The sequence below is a fragment of the Salmo salar genome, chromosome 11 (genome assembly GCF_965601325.2).
Source record: "Salmo salar chromosome 11, fSalSal1, whole genome shotgun sequence".
In the NCBI taxonomy this organism is placed as follows: domain Eukaryota; kingdom Metazoa; phylum Chordata; class Actinopteri; order Salmoniformes; family Salmonidae; genus Salmo; species Salmo salar.
Window position 1 is genome coordinate 82018833 of NC_138301.1, and position 27998 is coordinate 82046830.

The window sequence follows — 27998 nt, forward strand, 5'->3', positions numbered from 1 at the left end:
AACGAGGGTTGGTCGGTGGAGTCGGAAGGTGTAGCAGCGTAGCATATTATAAGAAGGCTACTATATTTGGAAAACGGGGTATCTAACTTTATACATTATTTATTTGTTGAAACAGAGGAGTGGGACATGCTTTTTCTGCTGTCCTAATCGATGACGCCTCGGCAGCTGAAAACGTGTGGCCAGAATGTCATTCTGCATGATCTGAACGGAATATCGCTGCACTTTGTATTTTTCCCCAAGGACGGGTGAAAGCCTTGGATCGGTTATTATTTTCTGCAAAAATAATGGCGTTCTTGTTGAATAGGATTATGAAACGATGCCCTCTGTCTCGCTGACCTGACTCATCGCCGTCGCTCTGGACTGTTTATTATTTTGTTTTCAATTTTCACAAAAGATCTTTGCCCCTCATACAAATATCGCACGACAAAGGCGCATAATACTATGCTATGGGGTTGAACGAGTGATGTCAGTTTATTGTGCTCAGACGGGAAATGCTGATCTCAAGGATTTTATTGTGCTCAGACGGGAAATGCTGATCTCAAGGATGTGACTCGACGGGAATACGGTTCAGCGATTTACCATCCCAGCCCGAGCGCGTCCTAATCGCCCATGATGCACAGAGGTTTACGGAGACTCGTGCACCTGGTGCTGTTTTGCCCTCTGTCGAAGGGGCTGCAGGTGGGACCAGTACCTGAGATTTGGCTGCGTTTTTGTGCCATCAGATAATCACCAATTGAGAGCTCTTTCTGTATAATTAGGTCGGCCTAATAACACCATAAACCAGTGTGTGAATTTTATTTTGGTTGAACAAATGTGAAAACAGGTTATTTGCCTTATGGACAATGAGGTGCTATTGATTATCAATGTGGAAAGATTTGAGTGATATAAATCTGTGGTATTCATTTTGGAGATGGATGCACAAGCCTCCGTTTTTGGCTGCGGTCATGGCGCCTAAACTGAATGGTGGCTTGGCAAATTGCATGAAAATCGAGACAAGTTACTACCCCCACAGCATATGGGCTGCACATAGCCCTACTTCACTTATGTATTAAAAGTTATTGTTCATATGTCATATTCATATGACAATCAACCCGTTTGAGGAGTAAAAGAATGGTGCCAGAAATGGCATGGCTAGTTTCACGTTTTTTATGTCACCTGCACAAGTACAGTGAAATGCCTTTCTTGGAAGCTCTAAACCCAACAATGCAGTAATCTTTAACGCTGTAATACTACAAATAACAAGGTAGAACAAAAACACGAGAAATAAAAATAACAAATAAGGAACATGAGTATGCAAGTAAGCATACTATTTACAGGGGCAGTCAGTTTCAGGTCAATTTACTGTGTGTGTGTGGGGGGCGGGGGGGTTTAAGGTGAAGAGCCATCGTGAGTGCGTGTGTGTAGAGCCATTATTAATGTATGTGCATATTATGTGTGTGTGTTGGAGTGAGTGTGTAGGGCCCTGTCAGTGTGCATAAAAACAGTGCAAAAAAAATGTTTGTAAACTCAGTCCGTGTAGCCATTTTGTTAGCTATTTAACAGTCTTATGGCTTGGGTGGCTGCAGATTTCTTTGCACATGAGATGGTTCAACAACAGGAAATCTGTTAAAAATAATGTGTACTTTGTTAATATCCCACTCTGGCACGGCACTACAGATAACAGTAAATACAGGTGCCAATGGCCCAGTAAGTTAGAGCATGCTGCTGGCAATAAGTTGATTCCCGCGTGCGCCACATACAATGCTGACACTTCTGTAAATTGCTTTGGATAAAAGCATCTACTGAATGACCATGGTGTCTTCCTCTCTCCCATGTAGAGTCGTCTCCCGGTGTTAAAGGTGAAGTACCTGCTGCTGGCCTGGTTGGGTATCCTGGTGGCCAGCTGGGTCCTCTACATGCAGTATGCCTCCTACTCCGAGCTCTGCCGAGGACATGTCTGCCACATGGTCATCGTAAGTATGAGTGTGCTCACAAGATTGGATAGCTTACTTTCTAAATGTAATCCATAACAGTTACTAGTTACCTGTCCAAAATTGGAATCAGTAATGTAACTTCTGGATTACCTTCTGTTACTTTTAGACTACTTTCCCTGAAAGAGGCACAGGTTAGTATCTGACACAGCAACAAAGTTATAAAATCTGATTTTAAACCTAACCCTAACCACGCTGCTAACCCTAATGCCTAACATAACCTTAAATACTGTAACGACCCTGGGTTTATAAGCGCGGAAATCAACTCTGCCGCTTGAGCATGCTTTTGCGGCACAGTCGATAGCGCGCCGAACCCTCGACCTTCAAGCCCGAAGTCCGGCGCGCTATCGACTGTGCCGCAAAAGCATGCTCAAGCGGCAGAATCGATTTCCGCGCTTATAAACCCAGGGTCATTACAATACATTTTTGTTTTCATACATTTTTACAATATAGCCAATGCAAGTAGTCTTACTCCCATCGGCTACGGAGAACGTGATCACAAAGTCGTCCGGAACAGCTGATGCTCTCATACATGCTACAGTGCTGCTTGCCTCGACACGAGCATAGAACTAATTTAGCTCGTCTGGTAGGCTTGTGTCACTGGGCAGCTCATGGCTGTGCTTCCGTTTGTAGTCTGTAATAGTTAGCGAGCCCTGCCACATCCGACGAGCGTCGGAGCTGGTGTAGTACGATTCAATCATAGTCCTGTATTGACGCTTTTCCTGTTTGATGGTTCGTCGGAGGGCATAGCGGGATATATTATAAGCATCTGGGTTAGAGTCCCGCTCCTCGAAAGCGGCAGCACTACTCTTTAGTGCAAATGTTGCCTGTAGTCCATGGCCTCTGTTTGGGTTATCTTTAAAAAAATATATATCTATTTAACCAGGTAGGCTAGTTGAGAACAAGTTCTCATTTACAACTGCGACCTGGCCAAGATAAAGCAAAGCAGTGTGACACAAACAACACAGAGTTACACATAAACAAATGTACAGTCAATAACACAATAGAAAAATATATGTACAGTGTGTGCAAATGTAGAAGATTAGGGAGGTAAGGCAATAAATAGGCCATAGAGGCGAAATAATTACAATTTAGCATTAACACTGTGGTGATAGATGTGCAGATGATGATGTGCAAGTAGAGATACTGGGGTGCAAAAGAGCAAGAAGATAACTATCAATATGGGGATGAGGTGTGCTATTTACAGATTGGCTGTGTACAGGTACAGTGATCGGTAAGCTGCTCTGACAGCTGTTGCTTACAGTTAGAGAAGGAGATATGACTCCAGCTTCAGTGATTTTTGCAATTCGTTCAAGTCATTGGCAGCAGAGAACTGGAACGAAAGGCGGCCAAAGGAAGTGTTGGCTTTGGGGATGACCAGTGAAATATACCTGCTGGAGCGCGTGCTACGGGTGGGTGTTGCTATGGTGACCAGTGAGCTGAGATAATGCGGGGCTTTACCTAGCAAAGACTTATAGATGACCTGGAGCCAGTAGGTTTAGTGACAAATATGTAGCGAGGGCCAGCCAACGAGAGTATTGGAGGCTATTTTGTAAATGACATCGCCGAAGTCAAGGATCGGTAGGATAGTCAGTTTTACGAGGGTATGTTTGGCAGCATGACTGAATGAGGCTTTGTTGTGAAATAGGAAGCCGATTCTAGATTTAATTTTGGATTGGAGATGCTTAATGTGAGTCTGGAAGGAGAGTTTACAGTCTAACCAAACACCTAGGTATTTGTAGTTGTCCACATATTCTAAGTCAGAACCGTCCAGAGTAGTGATGCTGGGCGGGCGGTTGCGGGCAGCAATTGGTTGAAGAGCATGCATTTAGATTTACTAGCATTTAAAAGCAGTTTGAGGCCACGGAAGGAGTGTTGTATGGCATTTAAGCTAATTTGGAGGTTTTGTTAACACAGTGTCCAAAGAAGGACCAGATGTATACAGAATGGTCTCGTCTGCGTAGAGGTGGATCAGAGAATCACCAGCAGCAAGAGCGACATCATTGATATATAAAGAGAAAAGAGTCAGCCCAAGAATTGAACCCTGTGGCACCCCCAATAGAGACTGCCAGAGGTCTGGACAACAGGCCCTCCAATTTGACACACTGGACTCTGCCGATAAGAATGCGGTGATTGACAGAGTCGAAAGCCTTGGCCAGGTCGATGAAGACGGCTGCACAGTACTGTCTTTTGTCGATGGCGTTTATGATATTGTTTAGGACCTTGAGCGTGGCTGAGGTGCACCCATGACCCGCTCGGAAACCAGATTGAATAGCGGAGAAGGAACGGTGGGATTCTAAATGGTCGGTGATCTGTTTGTTAACTTGGCTTTCGAAGATTTTGGAAAGGCAGGGCAGGATGGTTATAGGTCTATAACAGTTTGGCTCTAGAGTGTCTCCCCCTTTGAAGAGGGGGATGACCGTGGCAGCTTTCCAATCTTTGGGCATCTCAGACGATATAGAAGAGGTTGAACAGGCTAGTAATAGGGATGGCAACAATTTTGGCGGGTCATTTTAGAAAGGGTCCAGATTGTCTAGCCCAGCTGATTTGTAGGGATCCAGATTTTGCCACTCTTTCTTAACATCAGCTGTCTGATTTTGGGTGAAGGAGAAGTGGGGTGGGGGCTTGGGCAAGTTGCTGCAGGGGGTGCAGAGCTGTTGGCCGGGTAGGGGTAGCCAGGTGGAAAACATGACCAGCCGTAGAAAAATGCTTATTGATTATCGTAGATTTATCAGTGGTGACAGTGTTTCCTAGCCTCAGTGCAGTGGGCAGCTGGGAGGAGGCGCTCTTATTCTCCATGGACTTTAGTGTCCCAAAACAATTTGGAATTAGTGCTACAGGATGCAAATTTCTGTTTGAAAAGCTAGCCTTAGCTTTCCTAACTGACTTTGTATATTGGTTCCTGACTTCCCTGAAAAGTTGCATATTGCGGTGGCTATTCGATGCTAATGCAGAATGCCACAGGATCTTTTTGTGCTGGTCAAGGGCAGTCAAGTCTGGGGTGAACCAAGGGCTATATCTGTTCTTAGTTCTACATTTCTTGAATGGGGCATGCTTATTTAAGATGCTGAGGAAAGCACTTTTAAAGAGCAACCAGGCATCCTCTACTGATGGGATGAGGTCAATATCCTTCCAGGATACCCGGGCCAGGTTGATTAGAAATGCCTGCCTGCTGAAGTGATTTAGGGAGCGTTTGACAGTGATGGGGATGGTCGTTTGACCACGGACCCATAACGGACGCAGGCAATGAGGCAGTGATCGCTGAGATCCTGGTTGAAGACAGCAGAGGTGTATTTAGAGGGCAAGTTGGTCAGGATGATATCTAAGAGCGTGCCCATGGTTACGGATTTAGGGTTGTACCTGTAGGTTCCTTGATATTTTGTGTGAGATTGGGGGCATCTAGCTTAGATTGTAGGACGGCCGGGGTCTTAAGCATATCCCAGTTTAGGTCACCTAACAGTACGAACTCTGAAGATAGATGGGGGGTGATCAATTCACATATGGTGTCCAGGGCACAGCTGGGGGCTGAGTGGGGTGTATAACAAGCGGCAACGGTGAGAGACTTGTTTTTCTGGAAAGGTGGATTTTTAAAAGTAGAAGCTTGAATTGTTTGGGCACAGACTGGGATAGTATGACAGAACTCTGCAGGCTATCTCTGCAGTAGATTGCAACTCCACCCCCTTTGGCAGTTCTATCTTGTCAGAAAATGTTGTAGTTGGGGATGGAAATTTCAGGATTTTTGGTGGCCTTCCTAAGCCAGGATTCAGACACGGCAAGGACACCAGGGTAGGCGGAGTGTGCTAAAGCAGTGAATAAAACAAACTTATGGAGGAGGCTTCTGATGTTAACATGCATGAAACCAAGGCTTTTACGGTTACAGAAGTCAATAAATGAGAGCGCCTGGGAAATGGGAGTGGTGCTGGGGGCTGCAGGGCCTGGGTTAACCTCTACATCACCAGAGGAGGATAAGGGTATGGCTAAAGGCTATAAGAACTGGTTATCTTGTGTGTTCGGAACAGAGAGTAAAAGGAGACGATTTCTGGGCGTGGAAGAATAGATTCAAGGCATAATGTACAGACAAGGGGTGTCTGTAGGATGTGACTACAGTGGAGGTAAACCTAGGCATTGAGTGACGATGAGAGGTTTTGTCTCTTGAGGCACCAGTTAAGCCAGATGAGGTAACCGCATGTGTGGGGGCTGGGACAAAAGGGTAATCTCAGGCATATTGGGCAGGCCTGGGGGCTCTACAGTGAAATAAGACGATCACTAACCAAAACGGCAATAGACAAGGCATATTCACATTAGGGAGAGGCATGTGTAGCCAAGTGATCATAGGGTCTAGTGAGTAGCAATAGGTGAGTCAGGGTGCCGATTCAGTAGTCGCTACTACGCTAGGCGAGCAGGAGACCCAGCGATTCAGACAGCTAGCGGGCCGGGGATAGCAGATCGGCCTTTGGCGATGTCGCAACGGAAGAGCCTTTTGAAACCACCTCGGACGATTACGTTGGCAGACCAGTCGTGATGGATCGGTGTAGCTCCGTGTCGGCAGTGAAGAGACCTGGCCAATTGGCAAAAGAGGTATTGTAGCCCAATAATTAGCTGGCGGACCTCTTTGGGAAGCCGGAGATGGGCCTAGCTCGAGGCTAGCTCAAGGCTAATTGGCACTTGCTTCAGGACAGAGACGTTAGCCAGGAGTAGCCACTCGGATTGCAGCTAGCTAGCTGCGATGATCCGGTGTAAAGGTTCAGAGCTTGCGGTTGGAATCCGGAGATGTGGTAGAGAAAAAGGAGTCCAATATGCTCTGGGTTGATATAGCGCTGTGCAGACTGGGAGGTATTGACCGAGCTGAGGCTGGCTGGTGTCCGAGTTAACGTTGAAGACCGCTAGCAGTGGCTAGCTAACTAGTAGCTAGTTAGCTGGCTAGCTTCTAATGGGGGTTCCGGTTCTAAAGTATAAAAATCGCAGATCCGTACCACATTGTGTGAGGCGGGTTGCAGGAGAGTATGTTCAGTCTGTAGATGGAAAGTGAGATTAAAATATATATGGGAAAAAAACGAGGAAAACGGTATTTACACGGGACAGGACCTGGCAAGACAAACACACGTCCGACTGCTACGCCATCTTGGAACTCTGCACTATGTACGTACAATCACTGTGGGGACGACGTCACCGATGCACTTATTGATGAAGCCAGTGACTGATGTGTACTCCTCAATGCCATCGGAAGAATCCCAGAACATATTCCAGTTTGTGCTAGCAAAACAGTCCTGTAACTTAGCATCTGTGTCATCTGACCACTTCTTTGTTGACCGAGTCACTGGTGTTTCCTGCTTTAGTTTTTGCTTGTAAGCAGGAATCGGTAGGATAGAATTATGATCAGATTTGCCAAATGATGGGCGAGGGAGAGCTCTGTACGCGTATCTGTGTGGGGAGTAAAGGTGGATGCACATTTAACAGGCTGGTAGAAATGAGGTAAAACTGATTTAAGTTTCCCTGCATTAAAGTCCCCGGCCACTAGGAGCGCCGCCTCTGGATGAGCGTTTTCCTGTTTGCTTATGGCCGTATACAGCTCACTGAGTGCGGTGTTTGTGCCAGCATCGGTTTGTGGTGGTAAATAGACAGCTACGAAAAATATAAATGAACTATCTTGGTAAATGGTGTGGTCTACAGCTTATCATGAGATAGTCTACCTCAGGTGAGAAAAACCTTGAGACTTCCTTAATATTAGATTTCGTGCAACAGCTGTTTACAAATATACACAGTCCCCCACCCCTTGTCTTCCCGGAGAAAGCTGTTCCATCTTTCCGATGCAGCGTAAAACCCCGCCAGCTGTATGTTATTCATGTCGTCGTTCAGCCACGACTTGGTGAAACATAAGATATTACAGTTTAATGTCCCGTTGGTAGGATATTCGTGATCGTAGTTCGTCTATTTTGTTATCCAATGATTGTACGTTGGCTAATAGGACTGATGGTAGAGGCAGATTACACACTCGCTGTCGGATCCTTACAAGGAAATCGCTCAATTGCACTGTCTCTTAAGGACAAGACTTGTCAACCTGCTTAAGATGCATTAGAAGAAGACTAAAATTAGTATTACCAATTTAATGACATCTATTGCAGGATACATCAATGTTAGAGGTTACATAACTGGCCATAAATGGATGTTGCCTTTTACTTTATGGGTTGGTTATGGAGGCTTCTTTAACCCATTGCTTTCTACTACAGATAGTAATACCGTTAGGAAATATTTTTACATAAAAATCAATAAAAAACGGTCAGATTTCCAGTCATTCCAATTAATTTAATACCCCTTGATCTTTAAGAGTAGGACTTGGAAATATAGATTAGCTAAATTGTTTTACCTGAGGATAACCCCAAAACCAATGATTAATTAGCCTTATCTTTTGTAGTGATTTGTAATTGTCATGGAGGACTGATTGGGCTCATTGCTTGTAGTTGGAAAAATAAACGCTGGTTTTGTCTTGTTTTGTGCTGTTTGCGTCCGTAAGGATACGCCCCTTTTTTAAAACAATTTTTGCCTAAAATGACATACCCAAATCTAACTGCCTGTAGCTCAGGCCCTGAAGCAAGGATATGCATATTCTTGGTACCATTTGAAAGGAAACAAGTTGAACTTTGTGGAAATGTGAAAGAAATGTAGGAGAATATAACAGAATAGATCTGGTAAAAGATGATACAAAGAAAAAACCAACCGTTCTTTTGTATTGTTTTTGTACCATCATCTTTGAAATGCAAGATAATGGCCATAATGTATTATTCCAGCCCAGGTGCAATTTAGATGTTGTCCACTAGATGGCAGCAGTGTATGTGCAAAGTTTTAGACTGATCCAATGAATCATTGCATTTCTGTTCAAAATGTTCTATCATGACTGCCCAAATGTGCCTAATATGTTTATTAATAACTTTTCATGTTCAAAATGATGCACTCTCTTCAAACAATAGCATGGTATTCTTTCACTGTAATAGCTATTGTAAATTGGACAGTGTAGTTAGATTAACAAGAATTTAAGCTTTTTGCCAATATCAGATACAGTGAGGGAAAAAAGTATTTGATCCCCTGCTGATTTTGTACGTTTGCCCACTGACAAAGAAATGATCAGTCTATAATTTTATATTATATTTTATTTACAAATATTTTTTATATAAAAAAAATCTTTGGTAAACATAATTCCACTTTGATGTTATGGGGAATTGTGTCGGCCAGTGACCCCAAAAAAAATTGGGCTGTAATACAACGAATTATGAAAAGTCAAGGGGTGTGAATTCTTTCTGAAGGCTCTCGGAAGTGGTTGGGAGTGCTTGTGTTTGTTGCTCAGCAGTCAGCACACATATTCAAGTAGTGAAGGATCATGAGAGAAAAAGAGGCGAAGTGTGAAGATTAATGGACAGCCTGAGGTGGTCCTGTTTTGGTTTCTCTATCTTTGTATTGTGATCAATACGGCAGCACTGTTGTGCCCAACTCTTCTTTGTGCTGCGAGAGGGAGGCAGGCTCTCTGGACTTACAAGACATTGAAAACAGTGTCTGAGAGAGGAGAGTAAGGGAAGGAGGATTGTTCTGCCTCAAAGCACAAAAAATAGGATTTCGACACCCACCATCTCTGATTGTGCTGAATTTGTTTCTGTAGTTCGAAACGTAACATTAGTATTCTTGAAACAGTATTTTGTTGCAATGTAATTTGATCTCTGTGAAATTAAGCTAATTAATTGCACCCAAATTGCCCATTTTAATTTATAAGATTCATATAATCTTCAATAAATATAGTACCTAAAATCCGATTTGGAACAATTCTTCCTATCAATGAGTAAGGCATGCGGAATCCAATAAAATGCTCAAAAGCCACTCACGGAGCCTCCATACCCCACGCTAATCCCACCCCAATTGATATTAGATCGAAGAAGTTTACACAAGGGAACTTTACACAAAGTAGTGTGGTGCTGCAGCTTGGAGTATTGCTCTTTCATCCTATGTAATGTATTCCCTGTGAATGTCTTTTTTCGCCATTCAGAGAAATTTGCCATTGAAGTCGCTTGCATTATTTACCATAAATTAGTGTGAAAGTACTAGGTTTTGCCCACTATATGCCGCTGTTTGTGCTATTGCCACATCCTTTTCCATTTTGCTGGTCTCTTGTGTTTATTAAATGGATACCTCTACCCAACATTGAGCAGAAAACCAATAGCTTTTTCTCATGATGAAAATAAGTTGTGGTCATCCTTACAATTCAAGCCAGTCCTCCATGAAAGCAATTCAGTTTGTCTTTCTCTTAGGTTTAATCTGTGTCAAGGAATCGGCCCCTCTGTGTGGTTTTTTCCCTTCAAAAAGATCTGGATTAGTTAGACCATCCCTGGTGAACAAGCAAACCATTAACCAAACCAACCAGCAGTTGTAAGTACATTTACATTTTAGTCATTTAGCAGATGCTCTTATGCAGAGTGACTTTATGGATCAATTAGGGTTAAGTGCCTTTCTCACCTGGGTACTATATTATGTGAATCCTAAAATGTATTTTTTAAATAAGGAAAAATAAGCATACTGTCTTAATAAAAGCACAATTTTCCACCACCATGCTAGAGTGGCTAATGGTACTTCCTGATGTTCAACCAATCAGGTTGCAGCAGTCTATTGTTTGCCCCTGGCTTTACCCCGTGTGCATTTTTTTGTTCGGTGGCTCGCCAATAAAGCTAGTTAAGGAGGAAATTGACGCCTTTGCAGCCTGAATGCAGGATGTTTTAACCCTGTGTGCATTTTTTGGTTCGGTGGCTCGCCAATAAAGCTAGTTAAGGAGGAAATTGACGCCTTTGCAGCCTGAATGCAGGATGTTTTATGTACGAGCCTGTCACCAGGGGACACAAGTGTATAGCTGGCTGCATACATTCCAGTTGTATGCAGATGACAAACAACGTAAAAGGAATAATAGCGCCATCTACCGACCGGTTGGGCTACTTGACTTGAATGATGCAATTCATATTCCACTTTCAAAAAATATAACATAAAATTCTAATGAACAAATCCCCCTGTCGTTTTATAAGATATAAACCACAGTAACATTTAATTTGGGAGGTATTTCATGTTTTACATGTGTGAAATCTGACAAACAAATGCACGTAATTAGGCACGCTTCTCCATTATTTTGTGTGAAATTGCGCAAACTCAAAAATAACAGTCCTGGGATTCCATTTTGTTCTGAAGCTGGCAGCTTTGCTGGCTCGGTCTGAGTTGTTATTGGAGGGTCTAATTATCCCCTACACCCTCCCTAATTTTCACTCCCTTAGCTTTGTGGACACTTGTGCATATGGCGGAGGCGAGGGCCGAGGATAAGGAGGTAATTTGGGATTCTGTGTGTGTAAGAGAGTGTTGGCAATGTTGTGTACTCCCAGGGTAATCTGCACATTACTGTGACATTAAGGACAATAGAGTAGCTGGGCCTGCAGAATTACCCCCCCCCCCCCCCCCCAAAAAGGAAGATAAACAAATAATTTAAAAAAGTCCTTTAATTGGTTGGCTCGCAATCCATAGTGTCCATAATTAAGTCATATTACCATAGCAACCACCATACAGTGGAGGAGGAGGTCACAGCCTATAGTCTTAAGTATTTTTGTTTGGTATGATTCATACTGTTTGGCTGGATCTCATTTTACTGGAGCTAGCTCTTAGAACAGTGGAGTTAGCTCCAGGCTGGCAGGGTGCCTGGATGTTTCCCAAGCAAGATTATCTCACACCCCAAAAGCATGCTATTTTATGCTGTGGTTAGGGTTGCAAATGGTCAGAAACGTTCCGGTAAATTTCTGGAAATTTTCCATGGGAGGTTAAGCCTGGGGATTTTGCTTAAAACCTCTTACATCTAGACGTTCCGCTAGCGGAACACCTGCTCCAATATCCAATGATGGGCGTGGCGCGAATTACAAATTCCACAAAAATCCCAAAACTTCAATTTTTCAAACATATGACTATTTTACACCATTTTAAAGACAAGACTCTCCTTTATCTAACCATACTGTCCGATTTCAAAAAGGCTTTACAGCGAAAGCAAAACATTAGATTGTCAGCAGAGTACCCAGCCAGAAATAATCAGACACCCATTTTTCAAGCTAGCATATAATGTCACAAAAAAACAAAACCACAGCTAAATGCAGCACTAACCTTTGATGATCTTCATCAGATGACAACCCTAGGACATTATGTTATACATTACATGCATGTTTTGTTCAATGAAGTTCATATTTATATCAAAAACCAGCTTTTTTTACATTAGAATGTGACGTTCAGAACTAGCATACCCCCCGCAAACCTCCGGTGAATTTACTAAATTACTCACGATAAACGTTCACAAAAAACATAACAATTATTTTAAGAATTATAGATACAGAACTCCTTTATGCAATCGAGGTGTCCGATTTTTAAAATAGCTTTTCGGTGAAAGCACATTTAGCAATATTCTGAGTAGATAGCTCGCCATCACGGCTAGCTATTTTGACACCCACCAAGTTTGACCCTCACCAAACTCAGATTTACTATAAGAAAAATTGGATTACCTTTGTTGTTCTTCGTCAGAATGCACTCCCAGGACTTCTACTTCAATTACAAATGTTGGTTTGGTTCAAAATAATCCATAGTTATATCCAAATAGCGGCGTTTTGTTAGTGCGTTCAAGACACTATCCAAGGGTGACGAAGGGTTACGCGCCCGACGCGTTTCGTGACAAAAAAAAATCTAAATATTCCATTACTGTACTTCGAAGCATGTCAACCACTGTTTAAAATCAATTTTTATGCAATTTTTCTCGTAAAAAAGCGATAATATTCCGACCGGGAGTCGTTGTTTTCGTTCAAAGAAGAAAGAATAAAAACATGGGGTCGGCTCGTGCACGCGCCTCAGTCTCATTGTACTCAGATCGACCACTATCAAAATGCGCTAATGTTTTTCAGCCAGGGGCTGCAAAGACATCATTCAGCTTTTTCCCGCCTTCTGAGAGCCTATGGGAGCCGTAGGAAGTGTCACGTTACAGCAGAGATCCTCAGTTTTCAATAAAGAGAGTCAAGAAGCCCAAGGAATGGTCAGAGAGGGCACTTCGTGTACAGAATCTTCTCAGGTTTTGGCCTGCCAAATGAGTTCTGTTATACTCACAGACACCATTCAAACAGTTTTAGAAACTTTGGAGTGTTTTCTATCCAAATCTACCAATTATATGCATATCCCAGCTTCTGGGCCTGGGTAACAGGCAGTTTACTTTGGGCATGCTTTTCATCTGGACGTGAAAATACTGCCCCCTACCCAAGAGAGGTTAACCAAAACATGCCACAAGACCTAGAATTGCCTTATGTGTATCCCACAACAAAGGTTCACTGTTATACGCTAACTTTTTTGATGAATTTAACCTGTTATGGATAGGGGGCAGTATTTTCACGGCCGGATAAAAAACGTTTCTAAAACTGTTACAATTATGTCTGTGAGTATAACAGAACTGATATGGCAGGTGAAACCCCGAGGACAAACCATCCCCCCCCCAAAAAAATCAGCCTACCACTGTTTTCAATGGCTGTCACTTTTATTATAAGGCGAAATCCTCCCAGATTGCAGTTCCTAGGGCTTCCACTAGATGTCAACAGTCTTTAGAAAGAGTTTCATGCTGGTTTTTGGAAAAGTGAGCCAGAAATTGTAGTTTTCTAGGTGGCTCCCATTTTGGAGTGCCAACAGAAGAAGATCATCAAAGGTAAGGCATTTATTATATCGCTATTTCTGACTTTCGTGTCGCACCTGCCTGGTTGAAATATGTTTTTCATGGTTTTGTATGCAGGGCGCTGTGCTCAGATAATCGCATGGTGTGCTTTCGCCGTAAAGCCTTTTTGAAATCTGACACAGCGGCTGAGTTAAGCTTTATTTTGATGTATTACACTTGTGATTTTATGAAAGTTAAATATTTATAATTCTGTAGTTTGAATTTCGCGCTCTGCAATTTCACCGGATGTTGGCCAGGTGGGATGCTACCCTCCCACCTGCCCATAAGACCCACCTGCCCCTCCCCATTAAACTATCCCCAATTCAATGGAATTGCAACCCTTTGCGTGCACGGTGCATTCTTTCATCACATGTACAGCTGATTCTCAAGATCTTGCACGCTAATGAGATGCTATTGAACCGACACTACTACACTGTCTGAGCCATGGACTAAATGCTTTCTGGTAAGGTTTTGATTACAATACTTTGTGGGGTGAATGTCATAAAAAATATACATTATTTTTTGTTAACTAGTAAATAGTAGCCTACAGCAAAGTGTGTTTAAATCATTTCTAACATGTTAACAATTTCTGGCAGTTAGTTTTTGCTACCATGTGGGTTTTAGCTTGCTTGAGCCTGCTAACTGAGGAGTGTTAATTCACCTGTTTCCATACATGTTTCATTTTGAAACATTTATCTTACAAAGGAGTTTTTAATCGAACTGCTTAACTATATTTGTACATGGAATTGTATTTTTGTTTTTTTTACTCTTTTTTTTTCTAATCTTTACATGTGGAGACATTTCACTGCAGCTAATGTAGAAGGAAAAGCTGTGCACATTTGCAAATACTGTGCCAAATCATATGTTAAGAATGCAACAAAGATGCAGAATCATCTGGCCAAGTGCATAAAATTCCCTCAGCGCTCACAACAAGCAGTCTGACAGAAGTCCCTGGAATCAAAAGTTTTTTTTGACAGAATGGAGGAACGTAGTCATAAAAATGCTGATGAATGTCTTGCTCGAGCTGTGTATGCAACTGGTTCACCTCTGATGCTCACAGGCAATGTATATTGGAAGAGATTTCTGAATGTTCTTCGCCCAGCATACACCCCTCCAACCAGACATGCTTTATCTACTCATTTGCTGGATGCAAAGTTCAACAGAGTTCAAGGTAAGGTCAAGCAAATCATAGAGAAAGCAGACTGTATTGCAATCATCTCTGATGGGTGGTTGAAATGTTCGTGGGCAAGGAATAATTAACTACATCATCTCCACCCCTCAACCAGTATTCTACAAGAGCACAGACACAAGGGACAACAGACACACCGGTCTCTACATTGCAGATGAGCTGAAGGCAGTCATCAATGACCGTGGACCACAGAAGGTATTTGCACTGGTGACAGACAATGCTGCGAACATGAACGCTGCTTGGTCTAAAGTGGAGGAGTCCCACCCTCACATCACATGCATTGAATCTGCTCCTCAAGGACATCGTGGTACTGAAAACAATGGATACTCTACAAGAGAGCCAAGGATATGGTTAGGTATGTGAAGGGTCATCAAGTTATAGCAGCAATCTACCTCACCAAGCAAAGTGAGAAGAATAAGAGCACCACATTGAAGCTGCCCAGCAACACCCGTTAGGGTCGTGTTATCATGTTTGACAGTCTCCTGGAGGGGAAGGAGTCTCTCCAAGAAATGACTAGATCACAGTCTGCCGATATGGACAGCCCCATCAAGAGGATCCTCCTGGATGATGCATTTTGGGAGAGAGTGGTAAGCAGCCTAAAACTCCTGAAACCTATAGCAGTAGCCATTGCATGGATTGAGGGAGACAATGCCATCCTGTCTGATGTTCAGACTCTGCTTACAGATGTAAGAGAAGAAATCCATACTGCCCTGCCCACTTCACTGTTGCTCCAAGCAGAGGAAACTGCAGTTCTGAAATGCATCAAAAAGCGTGAAGACTTCTACCTGAAGCCCATGCATGCCATAGAGTACATGTTGGACCCCAAGTATGCTGGCAAAAGCATCCTGTCTGGTGCAGAGATCAACAAGACCTATGGTGTCATTGCTACTGTGTCTCGCCACCTTGGCCTGGATGAGGGCAAGGTTCTTGGCAGTCTGGTGAAGTACAAGGGCTTTGGGATGGCGATGCAATATGGCAGTCTTGCCAACATATCTCATCAGCCAACTGGTGGAAGGGACTTTGTGGATCTGAGACTCTTTCCACTGTTGCCTCCATCCTCCAAATCCCACCAACATCAGCCGCCTCAGAGTGCAACTGGTCCTTGTTTGGAAACACACACACCAAAGCACGCAACAGGCTGACCAATACAAGAGTTGAAAAATTAGTTGCCATCCGGGCAAATTTGAAGCTTTTTGAGCCTGACAAAGAGCCATCCTCAACAAGGTTGGAAAGTGATAGTGAAGATGAGGCCTCAGTCTGACGTTCAAGAGGTGGACATTGAGGAGTTCCAGGGAGAAGACATGGAAGCCTAAGAGGATGACAACGAAAGCTTTAGTTTCTAGACTATCATTTTACAGATGTATGTTGAAAATGTTTTGGGGAGATGCGATGGATCATTGGGATCATTCAATATTCTCTTTTGTTGTTCAGTGAAATCATCCCATGTGAAGAGTCAACTCATTTAAATAAAGTTAAATTCTAAACTAAATTGTTTTTTAAAATGTATATTGGAAGGATTTAATAATTTGCAATTGTCTGCTTATGATAAGGTGAAAGGTTTCTGTCTCCATATGATATGGTAAATATATCCAATGCAAAAAACATCTACATTTAAATGGTATTAATATTAATTTGCATATATTTCCATTAATTCCCAAATATTCCCGTTAATTCCTACGGAAAGTTTCCACCTCTGAATATTCCCCAAAATGTACAAACTTTCTTTTAGAGATCTTTTTAGTGTGTGTGTGTGTGTGTTACATCACTAAAGTGTCAACAATGAAGCTCAGTCCTGGGACGACTACATATGGACGGGTTTGTTGTTTAGCAACAAAACCAACTTGTGTGCAACTATGGGGTAAAATAGACTGGGTTGGCTTAGATTGTTGTAAGCTATGTTTAGTCTCCAGTGTTTATTGAAAACATAAATAAATGTGCACAATGAGCACTTGTCTCTCAAGTACATTGTTAGAGTTGTTGCTTAGCAAATGTTTTGCTATATTAGCATTGACATGAAATCAGTGAAAACACCTCAAAACAAGACATAAAATAAAACATTACATTTTATTGGGCACATGCGCCAAATACAACAGGTATACAACAGATATATTTGTATAAATAAAATTATCTTCTTTATCTCAAAATCATTGTAAATTGAAGAAAAAAAATTATTCAAATCTAAAAGAAGAATTAAATTAAACCAACGAGCGTGCGCACTTAGATCGCGGGAAAAGGCCGCACTTGAATCACAGTGAATCGCTAGGCCTGCTACGCTGCTGCAAAATGGACCACCATCGGCTAGTGGGATAGAATGGTGGGCTTTTGCACAGAGTCGGCTCCATTTATGGTGGGACAGTGGTCAGGCCTCTGCACTCTAGTTATGCATTTGTCTCCCTCTGCCATATGGACGCATTGTATGATACACCAAGAGCGAACCGCATCCACTGTGTGCACGCCTGCTTGCAAAACTGTGTAGAGATATGGGATCAGAGCATGACAATTTGCTATTTCACACCGAGGCTCATATTTTGTTAATTGAGGAACTGTTGTCATTCACAATGGATGTAAAAAAAAACAAAAAAAAAAACGGACTTTGTTGACGTTTTGTGTGATGAAAAGAAAATGTGTCTCCTTGCCTATGTAACAGACATATTTGGGAAACTGAACGCAAGCATGCAGGAGAAATACAAAAACATTAAATAGATGAGTGACCAAATCAGTGGATTCTGAGGAAAGAGTGTCCCACACGAGTGATGCCCGCTCACCTCCAACGTTTGGAAGAGCACTTTGGGACCTAAACTCAGCAAAAAAAAGAAACGTCCTCTCACTGTCATGGTTGAGCAGGGAGTACAGGAGGGGACTGAGCACGCACCTCTTGGGCGGTATGCGAATTGTAGTGGGTCCAGGGTTTTCTGGGATGATAGTGTTTACTTTGAATACTTTCGCAAGCCACTGTACGTATGGTCACTGTGGGGACAACGTCGCCGATGCACATATTAATGAAGCCGGTAATTGATGTGAACTCCTCAATGCCATCGGATTAATCCCTGAACATATTCCAGTCCTGTAGCTCAGCGTCCACTTCGTTGGACGACTTCCGTATTGAGCACGTCACTAGTACTTCCTGTTTGAGTTTTTGCTTGAAAGCTGGAATCAGGAGGATAGAGTTATGGTCCTCTGTATGCATCTCTGTCTGTGGAGTAAAGGTGATCTAGAGCTTTTATCCCTCTAGTTGCACAGGTGACATGCTGGTAAAACAGATTTCAGTTTTCCTTTGTTAAAATCACCGGCCGCTAGGAGTGCTGCCTCTGGATGAGCATTTTCTTGTTTGCTTATGGCCCTATACAGCTCATTGTGGTCTTAGTGCCAGCATCGGTTTGTGGTGGTAAATAGACAGCTACAAAAAAATACAGAAACTCTCTTGGTAAATAGACATGGTATCAAGAACAAGATGAAATGAGCTGAAACGAACCACTTACGATTCCCCAGTTGTCATTCTTGCTAGCATTCAACGAGCCACTTACGATTCCCCAGTTGTCATTCTTGCTAGCAATCAGGCCATTCAGAATCACAAAAACACGCTGGCTTCTGCCCCATGGAAGCACAGCTAACCCATTCATAACTCACTAGAACAGATAGGATTTTTTCTATTTTCACCCCGTGAGATTCTAACTTGACATCTATGTGGGGAATCTTGAAATTCCCAATTGACATCTACAGTATACATGACTTGTTTGCGGGTGGGATTTGGGCCATAGTACATATGAGCAAGAGATTGTAGGATCCTTGGGTCCTCTTCCTGTTGATTAATGTATTTCTGGTTTCATGTCTGTCTGTGCCAGTGTGACCACTACAGAAGCGGCATTGTCTCAGGGTCGTCCTGCAAGGCCCTATGCGAGGAAAGGACTCTGACCCTGCAGCGATGCATGTCCACCTCTTCCACACATCAGGTAATACGCACACACACAGCCCAGTGATTACACATGCACGCATACCACTTGACAAAACCCCACACACTACCTAATGACTGTCTACCTGAGGTGGCAGGTAGCCTAGTGGTTAGAGCATTGGACTTGTAACCGAAAAGTTGCAAGATCTAATCCCTGAGCTGACATGGTAAAAATCACGTTCTGCCCCTGAACAAGGCAGTTAACCCACTGTTCCTAGGCCGTCAGTTCAACTGACTTGCCTAGTAAAATAAATAAATGACGAAAAAAAATCTGTGTTTTGTAGGTGTACAGTGGTGTGTGGAAGGAGAGGCCTGTGGTCATTAAGTGTGGTCTGGAGGAGCCTCTGAAGGGAGACGTTGCTCCTGACTCTGTTCTGAGACAAGAAATGACTCTGTTTGACAAGCCCACCCGCGGGACCTCCATGGACGAGTTCAGAGAGATGCTGCACAGCTTTCTGAAGGTCTGGCTGCTCATTTCCCTTCATCTCAGTCCTCACAGTTAGATATAAGAACTTTCCACAATGGAACTGTTTTTTTGGTTATGTTAGGCAGTATTACAGACAGGCACATTTGAATACAATACCATCACACAAAATATGTTACTTGTAGTATTATGAGAAATTTTACAGATTTAAAAGATGTACTGTAATTTACACATTGACCGCGGGACCAATAATAGAAAAGTGAGGTGAGGACCATAATTGGAAATTAGTTTGACTTTGTGGCGGAGGGAAATTAGGGCATTTTGATACAGTATATTGAGTCGGAAGCTAACATTACATTGTAACTGATAATCACAGTGAAGCTGAGTCTCTCTGAGGGACGGTTCCTCTGTAGACAGGCTTCATGTAGCTGGTGCTGGAAATGAACAAAAGGCAGGGCAGAGTGACCTTATTACTAGTGTGTGTGCTTTCAGAATGCTGCTGGCTCCCCAGAGAGAGAGAGGAAAAGAAAGAGGGAGGAGGGGTTAGTGTGCGATGGAAGGAGGCAGTAGACATAGGGGGAGAATCTCAATTGCATACTCCTCGTGTCCTCTCTTCTCACCTCATTCTCAAACCCCATTGGAGGAGAAGGTCAGAGGGTAGGTACCTCTGGCTTTCTCGTCCAATGGGTTTTGAGAAGAAGGCGAGGAAAGAGGACACGAGGCGTATGCAATTGAGATTCTCCCAGGGAGTGTGCGTGACGGAAGGAGGCGGTAGGGGGAAGTGAGAGAAAGAGCAGGAAGCTAAGGGTTACAGCCCTGTGCCAAATATAGTGCAAGACAAGGTGCTGAAATAGCAGTCATTTTTCAGCACAATGGATCCACCCAAATGTAGTGAGATCGAATCATATTAGTGTCCCCCCCTGCCAATTATCTAATGGAAGTCACATGGAAGAAATCCAGCACATTTCAATCATTCCACAGTCTTGTTTTAATTATAGTGTGTATGACTATATGAACTAAAAAGTGACCTGTTGTTTAGTTTCTCTTTACATAGCATTATATACAATGAGTGTATAAAACATTAGGAACACCTGCTCTTTCTATGACAGACTGACCAGGTGAAAGCTCTGATCCCTTATTGATTTCACTTGTTAAATCCACTTCAGTCAGTGTAGATGAAGGGGAGGAGACCGGTTAAAGGATTTTTAAGCCTTGAGACAGTTGAGACAAGGATTGCAAATGTGTGTCATTCAGAGAGTGAATGGGAAAGACAAAATATTGAAGCGCCTTTGAACGGGGTATGGTAGTAGGTGCCAGGCGCACCGTTTTGTGTCAAGAACTGCAATGCTGCTGGGTTTTTCATGCTCAAAAGTTTCCCGTGTGTATCAAGAATGGTCCACCACCCAAAGGATATCCAGCCAACTTGACACAACTTGGGAAGCATTGCAGTCAACATGGGCCAGCATCCCTGTGGAACGCTTTTGACACCTTGTAGAGTCCATGCCCTGATGAATTGAGGCTGTTCTGAGGGCAAAAGGGGGTGCAACTCAATATTAGGAAGGTGTTGTAATTTTTGTACATTCAGTGTATATTTCAACTTGTTTTCTAGTCTTTACTGGCTGATACTTACCCCCCCTTGCGTAGTTGACGGAAAGTTTAACATTAGCTATGCAAGGTTTGAACATTACTCACCTGTAAACATTTCCTCACTTCCTATTTTCTTCTCTCCATCCTCCCTGCAGTCTAAACTAGGGGAGCAGCCCTCTCTCACCACCTTGGTAGGGCGTGTCATCACCCTGGCTGACGTCAACAAGGACGGCAAGGTGTCCCTGGCCGAGGCCAAGTCTGTGTGGGCTCTCCTCCAGATTAACGAGTTCTTGCTGATGGTGGCTCTGCAGGAGAAGGAGCATACCCCTAAACTGTTGGGCTTCTGCGGGGACCTGTACGTGACTGAGCGCGTGAGCCACAAGTGAGGACCACTTTGGAATCAGAAAGCTTAATTACAATGCAACAAATATTGTTCCGGTTTTTCTCTTGGCTTTGTAACCAACAGTCAAATCCAATCGTGTTTTCATTTATGCTTTCAAGTGATATCCTCTGGGATCAAATGCACATCTTGTTTATATAGACCCATTTCCCGGCCGCATCGTCAAAAATTGCACTCGCAGTTTCGAATCAAAAAGGGTTTTGTTTACATTCATGGTGAGTGGATACAGAATCCTCTGACTTCAAATGCAGCTCATGCAAGTTAACAAACACGTAATCCGATGGTTATTGTCTACATACATCACCGATGTCATCGCAGGGTTGATTACCTAGCAAATTAGCAAGCCAGCAAGGTACAATATCACAAATAGAGCTAGATAAAGCCAGGAGAATAATATACCTGTTGAACATAGCCATCAGACATGCGTGTTTTCATGGTCATCACTAACTCACTGCTAAGTTTATCAAGGTCCCGACATCAGTTAGCTATGCTGCTAGAGCATCTTTGGTGTAAGGATGTGCATGCATCACTCGAACTTAACATTTGCTTGTAAACAAAAGAATTCTCTATATACAGTACCAGCCAAAAGTTTGCACACCTACTCATTCAAGGGGTTTTTCTTTATTTTTACTATTTTCTACATTGTAGAATAATAGTGAATACATCAAAACTATGAAATAACACATGTAGTAACCAAAAAAGTGTTAAACAAATCAAAATCTATTTTAGATTCTTCAAAGTAGCCACCCTTTGCCTTGATGACAGATTTGCATTATCTCAACTAGCTTCATGAGGTAGTCACCTGGAATGCTTGTCCAACAGTCTTGGAGTTCCACAGATGCTGAGCACTTGTTGGCTGCTTTTCCTTCACTCTGCGGTCCAACTCATACCAAACCATCTCAGTTGGGTTGAGGTCAGGTGATTGTGGAGGCCAGGTCATCTGATGCAGCACTCCATTACTCTCCTTGGTCAAATAGCCCTTACACAGTCTGGATGTGTGTTGGGTCATTGTCCTGTTGAAAAACAAATGATTGTCCCACTAAGTGCAAACCAGATGGGATGGCGTATCACTGCAGAATGCTGTGGTAGCCATGCTGGTTAAGTGTTCTATGAATTCTACATAAATCAGTGTCACCAGCAAAGCACCCCCACAACATCACACCTTCTCCCCAATGCTTCACGGTGGGAACCACACAAATAAAATGTTATTGTTCACATACACATGGTTAGCAGTTATTGCGAGTGTAGCAGAGATCATCCGTTCACCTGTCTCACAAATTTGGACTCATCAGACCAAAGGACAGATTTCCACCTGTCTAATGTCCATTGCTTGTGTTTCTTGGCCAAAGCAAGTCTCTTCTTATTATTGGTGTCCTTTAGTAGTGGTTTCTTTGCAGCAACTTGACCATGAAGGCCTGATTCACAGTCTCCTCTGAACAGTTGATGTTGAGATGTGTCTTTTACTTGAACTCTGTGAAGCATTTATTTGGGCTGCAATCTGAGGTGCAGTTAATTGCTGATTTCTGAGGCTGGTAACTCTAATGAACTTATCCTCAGCAGCAGAGGTAACTCTGGGTCTTCCTTTCCTGTAGCGGTCCTCATGAGAGCCACTTTCATCATAGCGCTTGATGGTTTTTGCAACTGCACTTGAAGAAACTTTGAAAATTCTTGATATTTTCCAGATTGACTGACCTTTATATCTTAAAGTAATAATGGAATGTCGTTTCTCTTTGCTTATTTGAGCTGTTCTTGCCATAATATGGACTTGGTCTTTTACCAAATAGGGCTATCTTCTGTATACCACCCGGTGGGTAGACTAGTGGTTAGAGAGATGGGCCAGCAACCGAAAGGTTGGGGGATCGAATCCCGAGCTGACAAGGTCAAATCTGTTGTTCTGCCCCTGAACAAGGAAGTTAACCCCCTGTTCCTAGGCTGTCATTGTAAATAAGAATGTGTTCTTAACTGACTTGCCTAGTTAAATAAATACCTTGGCACAACACAACTTGATTGGCTCAAACGCATTAAGAAGGAAAGAAATTCCACAAATTAACTTTTAACAATGCACACCAGTTAATTCAAACACATTTCAGGTGACTACCTCATGAAGCTGTTTGAGATAATTCGAAAAGTGTGCAAGGCTGTCATCAACTCAAAGGGTGGCTACTTTGAAGTTTCTCAAATATAAAATATATTTTGATTTAACACTTTTTTGGGGGGGTTACTACATGATTCCATATGTGATATTTCATAGTTTTGATGTCTTCACTATTATTCTACAATGATGAAAATAGTAAAAATAAAGAAAAACCCTTGAATGAGTACCAAACTTTTGACTGGTACTGTGTGTGTGTCTGTGTGCGTTCTTCTTTAAAACATTTTTTTTTACCCAAAATAACATTGAATTCACAGCTCCCTCTACAGGCTGGAGGTCCCCAGCTACCTGCAAGCGTTAGTCCCGGAGGCCCTAAGCTCCAGCATGAACCAGTGGCTGGCCCCGGCGTGGCCCCGGAGGGCCCGCATCACCATCGGCCTGCTGGAGTTCATAGAAGAGGTAAAGATAAGATACTGACCGTGTCTGAATGCCCATATACCGTACTACATACCATGTATTCAACGTCGCACACTATTTAGCACGTACCATTTAGTAAAAAGTATGCAATATGCCACGGCTGAATAAACAGCATGATCAATACACAGGTGCACCTTGTGCTAGGGACAATTAAAAGGCCACTAAAATTAGAAGTTATGTCACAACACAATGCCACAGATGCCTTTTAGTTTTGAAGGAGTGTGCAATTGGCATGCTGACTGCAGGAATGTCCACCAGAGCTGTTGCTAGAGAATTGATTGTTCATTTCTCTACCATAATCCGCCTCCGTCGTTTTAGAGAATTTGGCAGTATGTCCAAACGGCCTCACAACCGCAGACGACGTGTATGGTGACATGTGAGCGAGCGATTTGCTAATGTCAACGTTATGAACAGAGTGACCCATAAGTTACGGACATCTAACACAATTGCATTTTATCAATGGCAATTTGAATGCACAGAGATAAAGTGACGAGGTCATGAGGCCCATTGTCGTGCCATTCATCCGCAGCCATGTTTCAGCATGATAAATCATGGCCCCATGTCGCATAGAAAATGGCATTTCTTCCATGGCCTGCATACTCACCAGACATGTAACCCATTGAGCATGTTTGGGATGCTCTGGATCGATGTGCACGACAGCGTGTTCCAGTTCCTGACAATATCCAGCAACTTCGCACAGCCATTGAAGAGGAGTGGGACAACATTCCACAGGCCACAAACAACGGCCTGATGAACTCAATGCTAAGGAGATGTGTCGCACTGCATGAGGCAAATGGCGGTCACACCAGATACTGTCTGGTTTTCTGATCCACGGCCCTACCTTTTTTTAGTTTTTAAGGTATCTGTGATCAAAGGCCTGTTGTGTCAAGTCACTCTGGTTCACACTGACCGTGTGAAATGCCATAAGAATCATAAGCTTTAGCCCCCACCCGAACTCTGACCATTTTACTTGCCCTAGCAGAGCTGGTTAGGCTGTTTTCATGTTATCCAAAGCGTTGGTGACTAACTGTGCTCCTGGCAACAATTGAATTATGCTTTTTTGCTGCACATTTACTGACACCGGCGATATTCAACCGGTGTTGAGCCTTCGTAAATACATCTGTTTTTCTGCGCTCTGGCACACTGACAAGAGTGCTCTGAAATAGTTGTTGCAGTGACATTCTATTGAAATGGATACTTGCATAGTGGAGTCTTTTGTTTTACTACGCGATACATTTCATAAAAAGCATCGTTAAGACATGATTACCTACACATACTGACCAGCTTAAATAGACAGAAGCGTGCTATATGGCAGACCAATCCAAATTAATCTCTCAGCATGTCCAGCCCAATCATGGCTAGCGGGAAGGTTGCTCACTTTGTGGTTTAATTTAACCATTTTATTCATATTTACAGATGGCATACAAGTATTATTTATTATTATTATTTTACCCCTTTTTCGTGGCATCCAATTGGTAGTTAGTCCTGTCCCATAGCTGCAACTCCTGTACGGACTCGGCGAAGGTCGAGAACCGTGCGTCCTCTGAAACAACCCAGCCAAGCCGCACTGCTTCTTGACACAACACCCGCTTAACCCGGAAGCCAGCCGCAACAATGTGTCGGGACGAAGCACCTTACACCTGGCGACTGTGTCAGCATGCATTGCACCCGGCACAGGAGTCACTAGTGTGCGATTGGACCCTCCCCTAATCCGGATGACGCTGGGCCAATTGTGCGCCGCCCCAGGGGTCTCCCGGTCGCGGCCGGCTGCGACAGAGCCTGGACTCGAACCAGGTTCTCTAGTGGCACAGCTAGCACTGAGATGCAGTGCCTTAGACCATTGCGGCACTCGGGGGGGGGGGGGGGGGGTCAAAATCCAAAAGTAACAGTCAATGCAGTTGGTGGCCACACCAGATACTAAGTACTGCAGTGCATCTCCTCCTCATGGACTGCACCAGATTGGCCAGTTCTTGCTGTGAGATGTTACCCCACTCTTCCACCAAGGCACCTGCAAGTTCCCGGACATTTCTGGGGGGAATTGCCCTAGCCCTCACCCTCCGATCCAACAGGTCCCAGACGTGCTCAATAGGATTGAGATCTGGGTTCTTCGCTGGACATGGCAGACCACTGACAGTCCTGTCTTGCAGGAAATCACGCACAGAACGAGCAGTATGGCTGGTGGCATTGTCATGCTGGAGGGTCATGTCAGAATGAGCCTGCAGGAAGGGTACCACATGAGGGAGGAGGATGTCTTCCCTGTAACGCACAGCGTTGAGATTGCATGCAATGACAACAAGCTCAGTCCGATGATGCTGTGACACACCGCCCCAGACAGAGTCAGTAGAAAGGCCTCTCTAGTCTCCATAACGGTGACTTTAATTGCCTACCTTCTGTAAGCTGTTAATGTCTTAACGACCGTTCCACAGGTGCATGTTCATTGAACAAGCATGGAAAACAGTGTTTAAACCCTTTACAATGAAGATCTGTGAAGTTATTTGGCTTTTTACAAATTATCTTTGAAAGACGGTCCTGAAAGACGTTTGTTTTGCTGAGTTTATTTTACTAGATGAAGAGCCGAAATGAGTATACATCCGGGCATTTAAACCATACTCCGTTTTCAAACATTCACATACTATGAAGCTTTCTATTTTCGCATACTGGTAATGCACAATTGCGTTGTTTCCCGTTATTCGATGATTTCAGTAGCGCATCCCCATATCTTGTTGATCAACTGTTGTCAGAGCCGAAATCAGTATGATATCTGGCATTTTAAAGTATACTAGATTTTCACATACTCAAACGGCCTACTATTTAGTATAGGTATTCGGATGCGACCACTGTGTTATCCCCATGACATTTTTGTTTTGCAGCTTTGTGCATACAGACAATTACAGAGACTGAATACAATCATTGGGAATAGAAAAAGTTCAGTTAATGTGTGATTCAGTTACCTAATTATATACCACATTATCAACAGGTGTTCCACGGGGCATATGGCAGCTTCCTGATGTGTGATGCCAGCCCGCGCCACGTGGGCTACAACTTCAAGTACGACTGCAAGATGGCCGACCTGCGCAGTGTGGCGTCTGAGACGGCGGTCCGCGGGTTCCTGCGGGGGCGTCACTGCGAGACCAACGCTGACTGCACCTTCGGGAGTGACTGCACGGCAACCTGCGATCGGTTGGTGAAGCAGTGTAACACGGAAGTGGTCCAGCCCAACCTGGCCAAGGTGTGTGTGTTGCTACAAGACTACCTGCTGTTCGGGGCGCCCCAGGACCTCCGCACAGACCTGGAGAAGCAGCTCCGCACCTGTGTGACGCTCAGCAGCCTGGCCAGCCAGATGGAGGTGCACCACTCATTGGTCCTCAACAACCTCAAGACCCTGCTATGGAAGACCATCTCCAACACACAGTACTCCTGAGGACCACAGAGATACTAGGATCCTGCCTCAGACCTGGGTCATATTCATTAGAAAACTTGACTCAGGGGTAGACGTAACATTCATTTGTGGATGTCCATCTATTTCATGTTACAAATTTCAATTTGTGGCCAATGTTAGCTAGGCGGCAGTTATGCTAAGTAGTTGGACATCAGCATTATACACACACCCAGCTACCTTGTTTTTTTGCCTGGCGTGTCCCGGATTTGTTTACTGTTACATCTAGTCAGGCACGCTGCGCTCCTGAGTGGCGCAGCATCTGTGCTGGAGAGGGGGTGTCACTGGGCAACCTGGTTGGAGTCCAATGGGGCGGCACACAATTGGCCCGTGTTGGCTGTCATTGTACATAAGAATTTATATAAAGCTAATTTGACTTGATGTTGATAGTGTGCCCTGATGAATAAAACCCTGGAGTCCCCCCCAAATAGAACTTCAACCAGGGAAAAACTACAGGACCTGCCGATAAGTGAAGCATGTCCAAACTACGTCATTTACTCTAGAGGTACTTGTACTTTTCTTAGAGCTATGCTGGAAGGTTGATGTATGCTCTGGGCCTTGCGATGATCATTTTAAACTACTCTACTTTAAGAGAAGTAATACTGAATAAACTAGTGCCATGAAAAGATGATGTAACTGTATGGTGAGTTTTTATACATTTCCTGTCCGGAACATGATCCACTCAGACAGCCAGGGGCATGAAAAAGGATTTCTCATGGGGAGATCCCGTAACC

The 27998-nt window shown here is 43.5% G+C and overlaps 1 protein-coding gene and 1 long non-coding RNA gene across 2 annotated transcripts; one reads left to right on the plus strand and one right to left on the minus strand.

Annotated features, from left to right (window-relative positions):
• On the plus strand, positions 1-27895 carry fa69b (FAM69B). The gene is given in 7 exon segments (NM_001139836.1): positions 1-678; positions 1818-1952; positions 18742-18849; positions 19133-19309; positions 21015-21241; positions 23669-23810; positions 26806-27895. Coding segments are annotated over 7 exon segments (1302 nt in total). The 5' UTR covers positions 1-609; the 3' UTR covers positions 27250-27895.
• On the minus strand, positions 16950-22422 carry LOC145859179 (uncharacterized). The gene is made up of 2 exons (XR_014379430.1): positions 22062-22422; positions 16950-21164 (listed from the first exon to the last, which is right to left on the minus strand). It is a non-coding gene; the product is annotated as an uncharacterized LOC145859179 (long non-coding RNA).
• Positions 27896-27998: the final 103 nt, after the last annotated feature.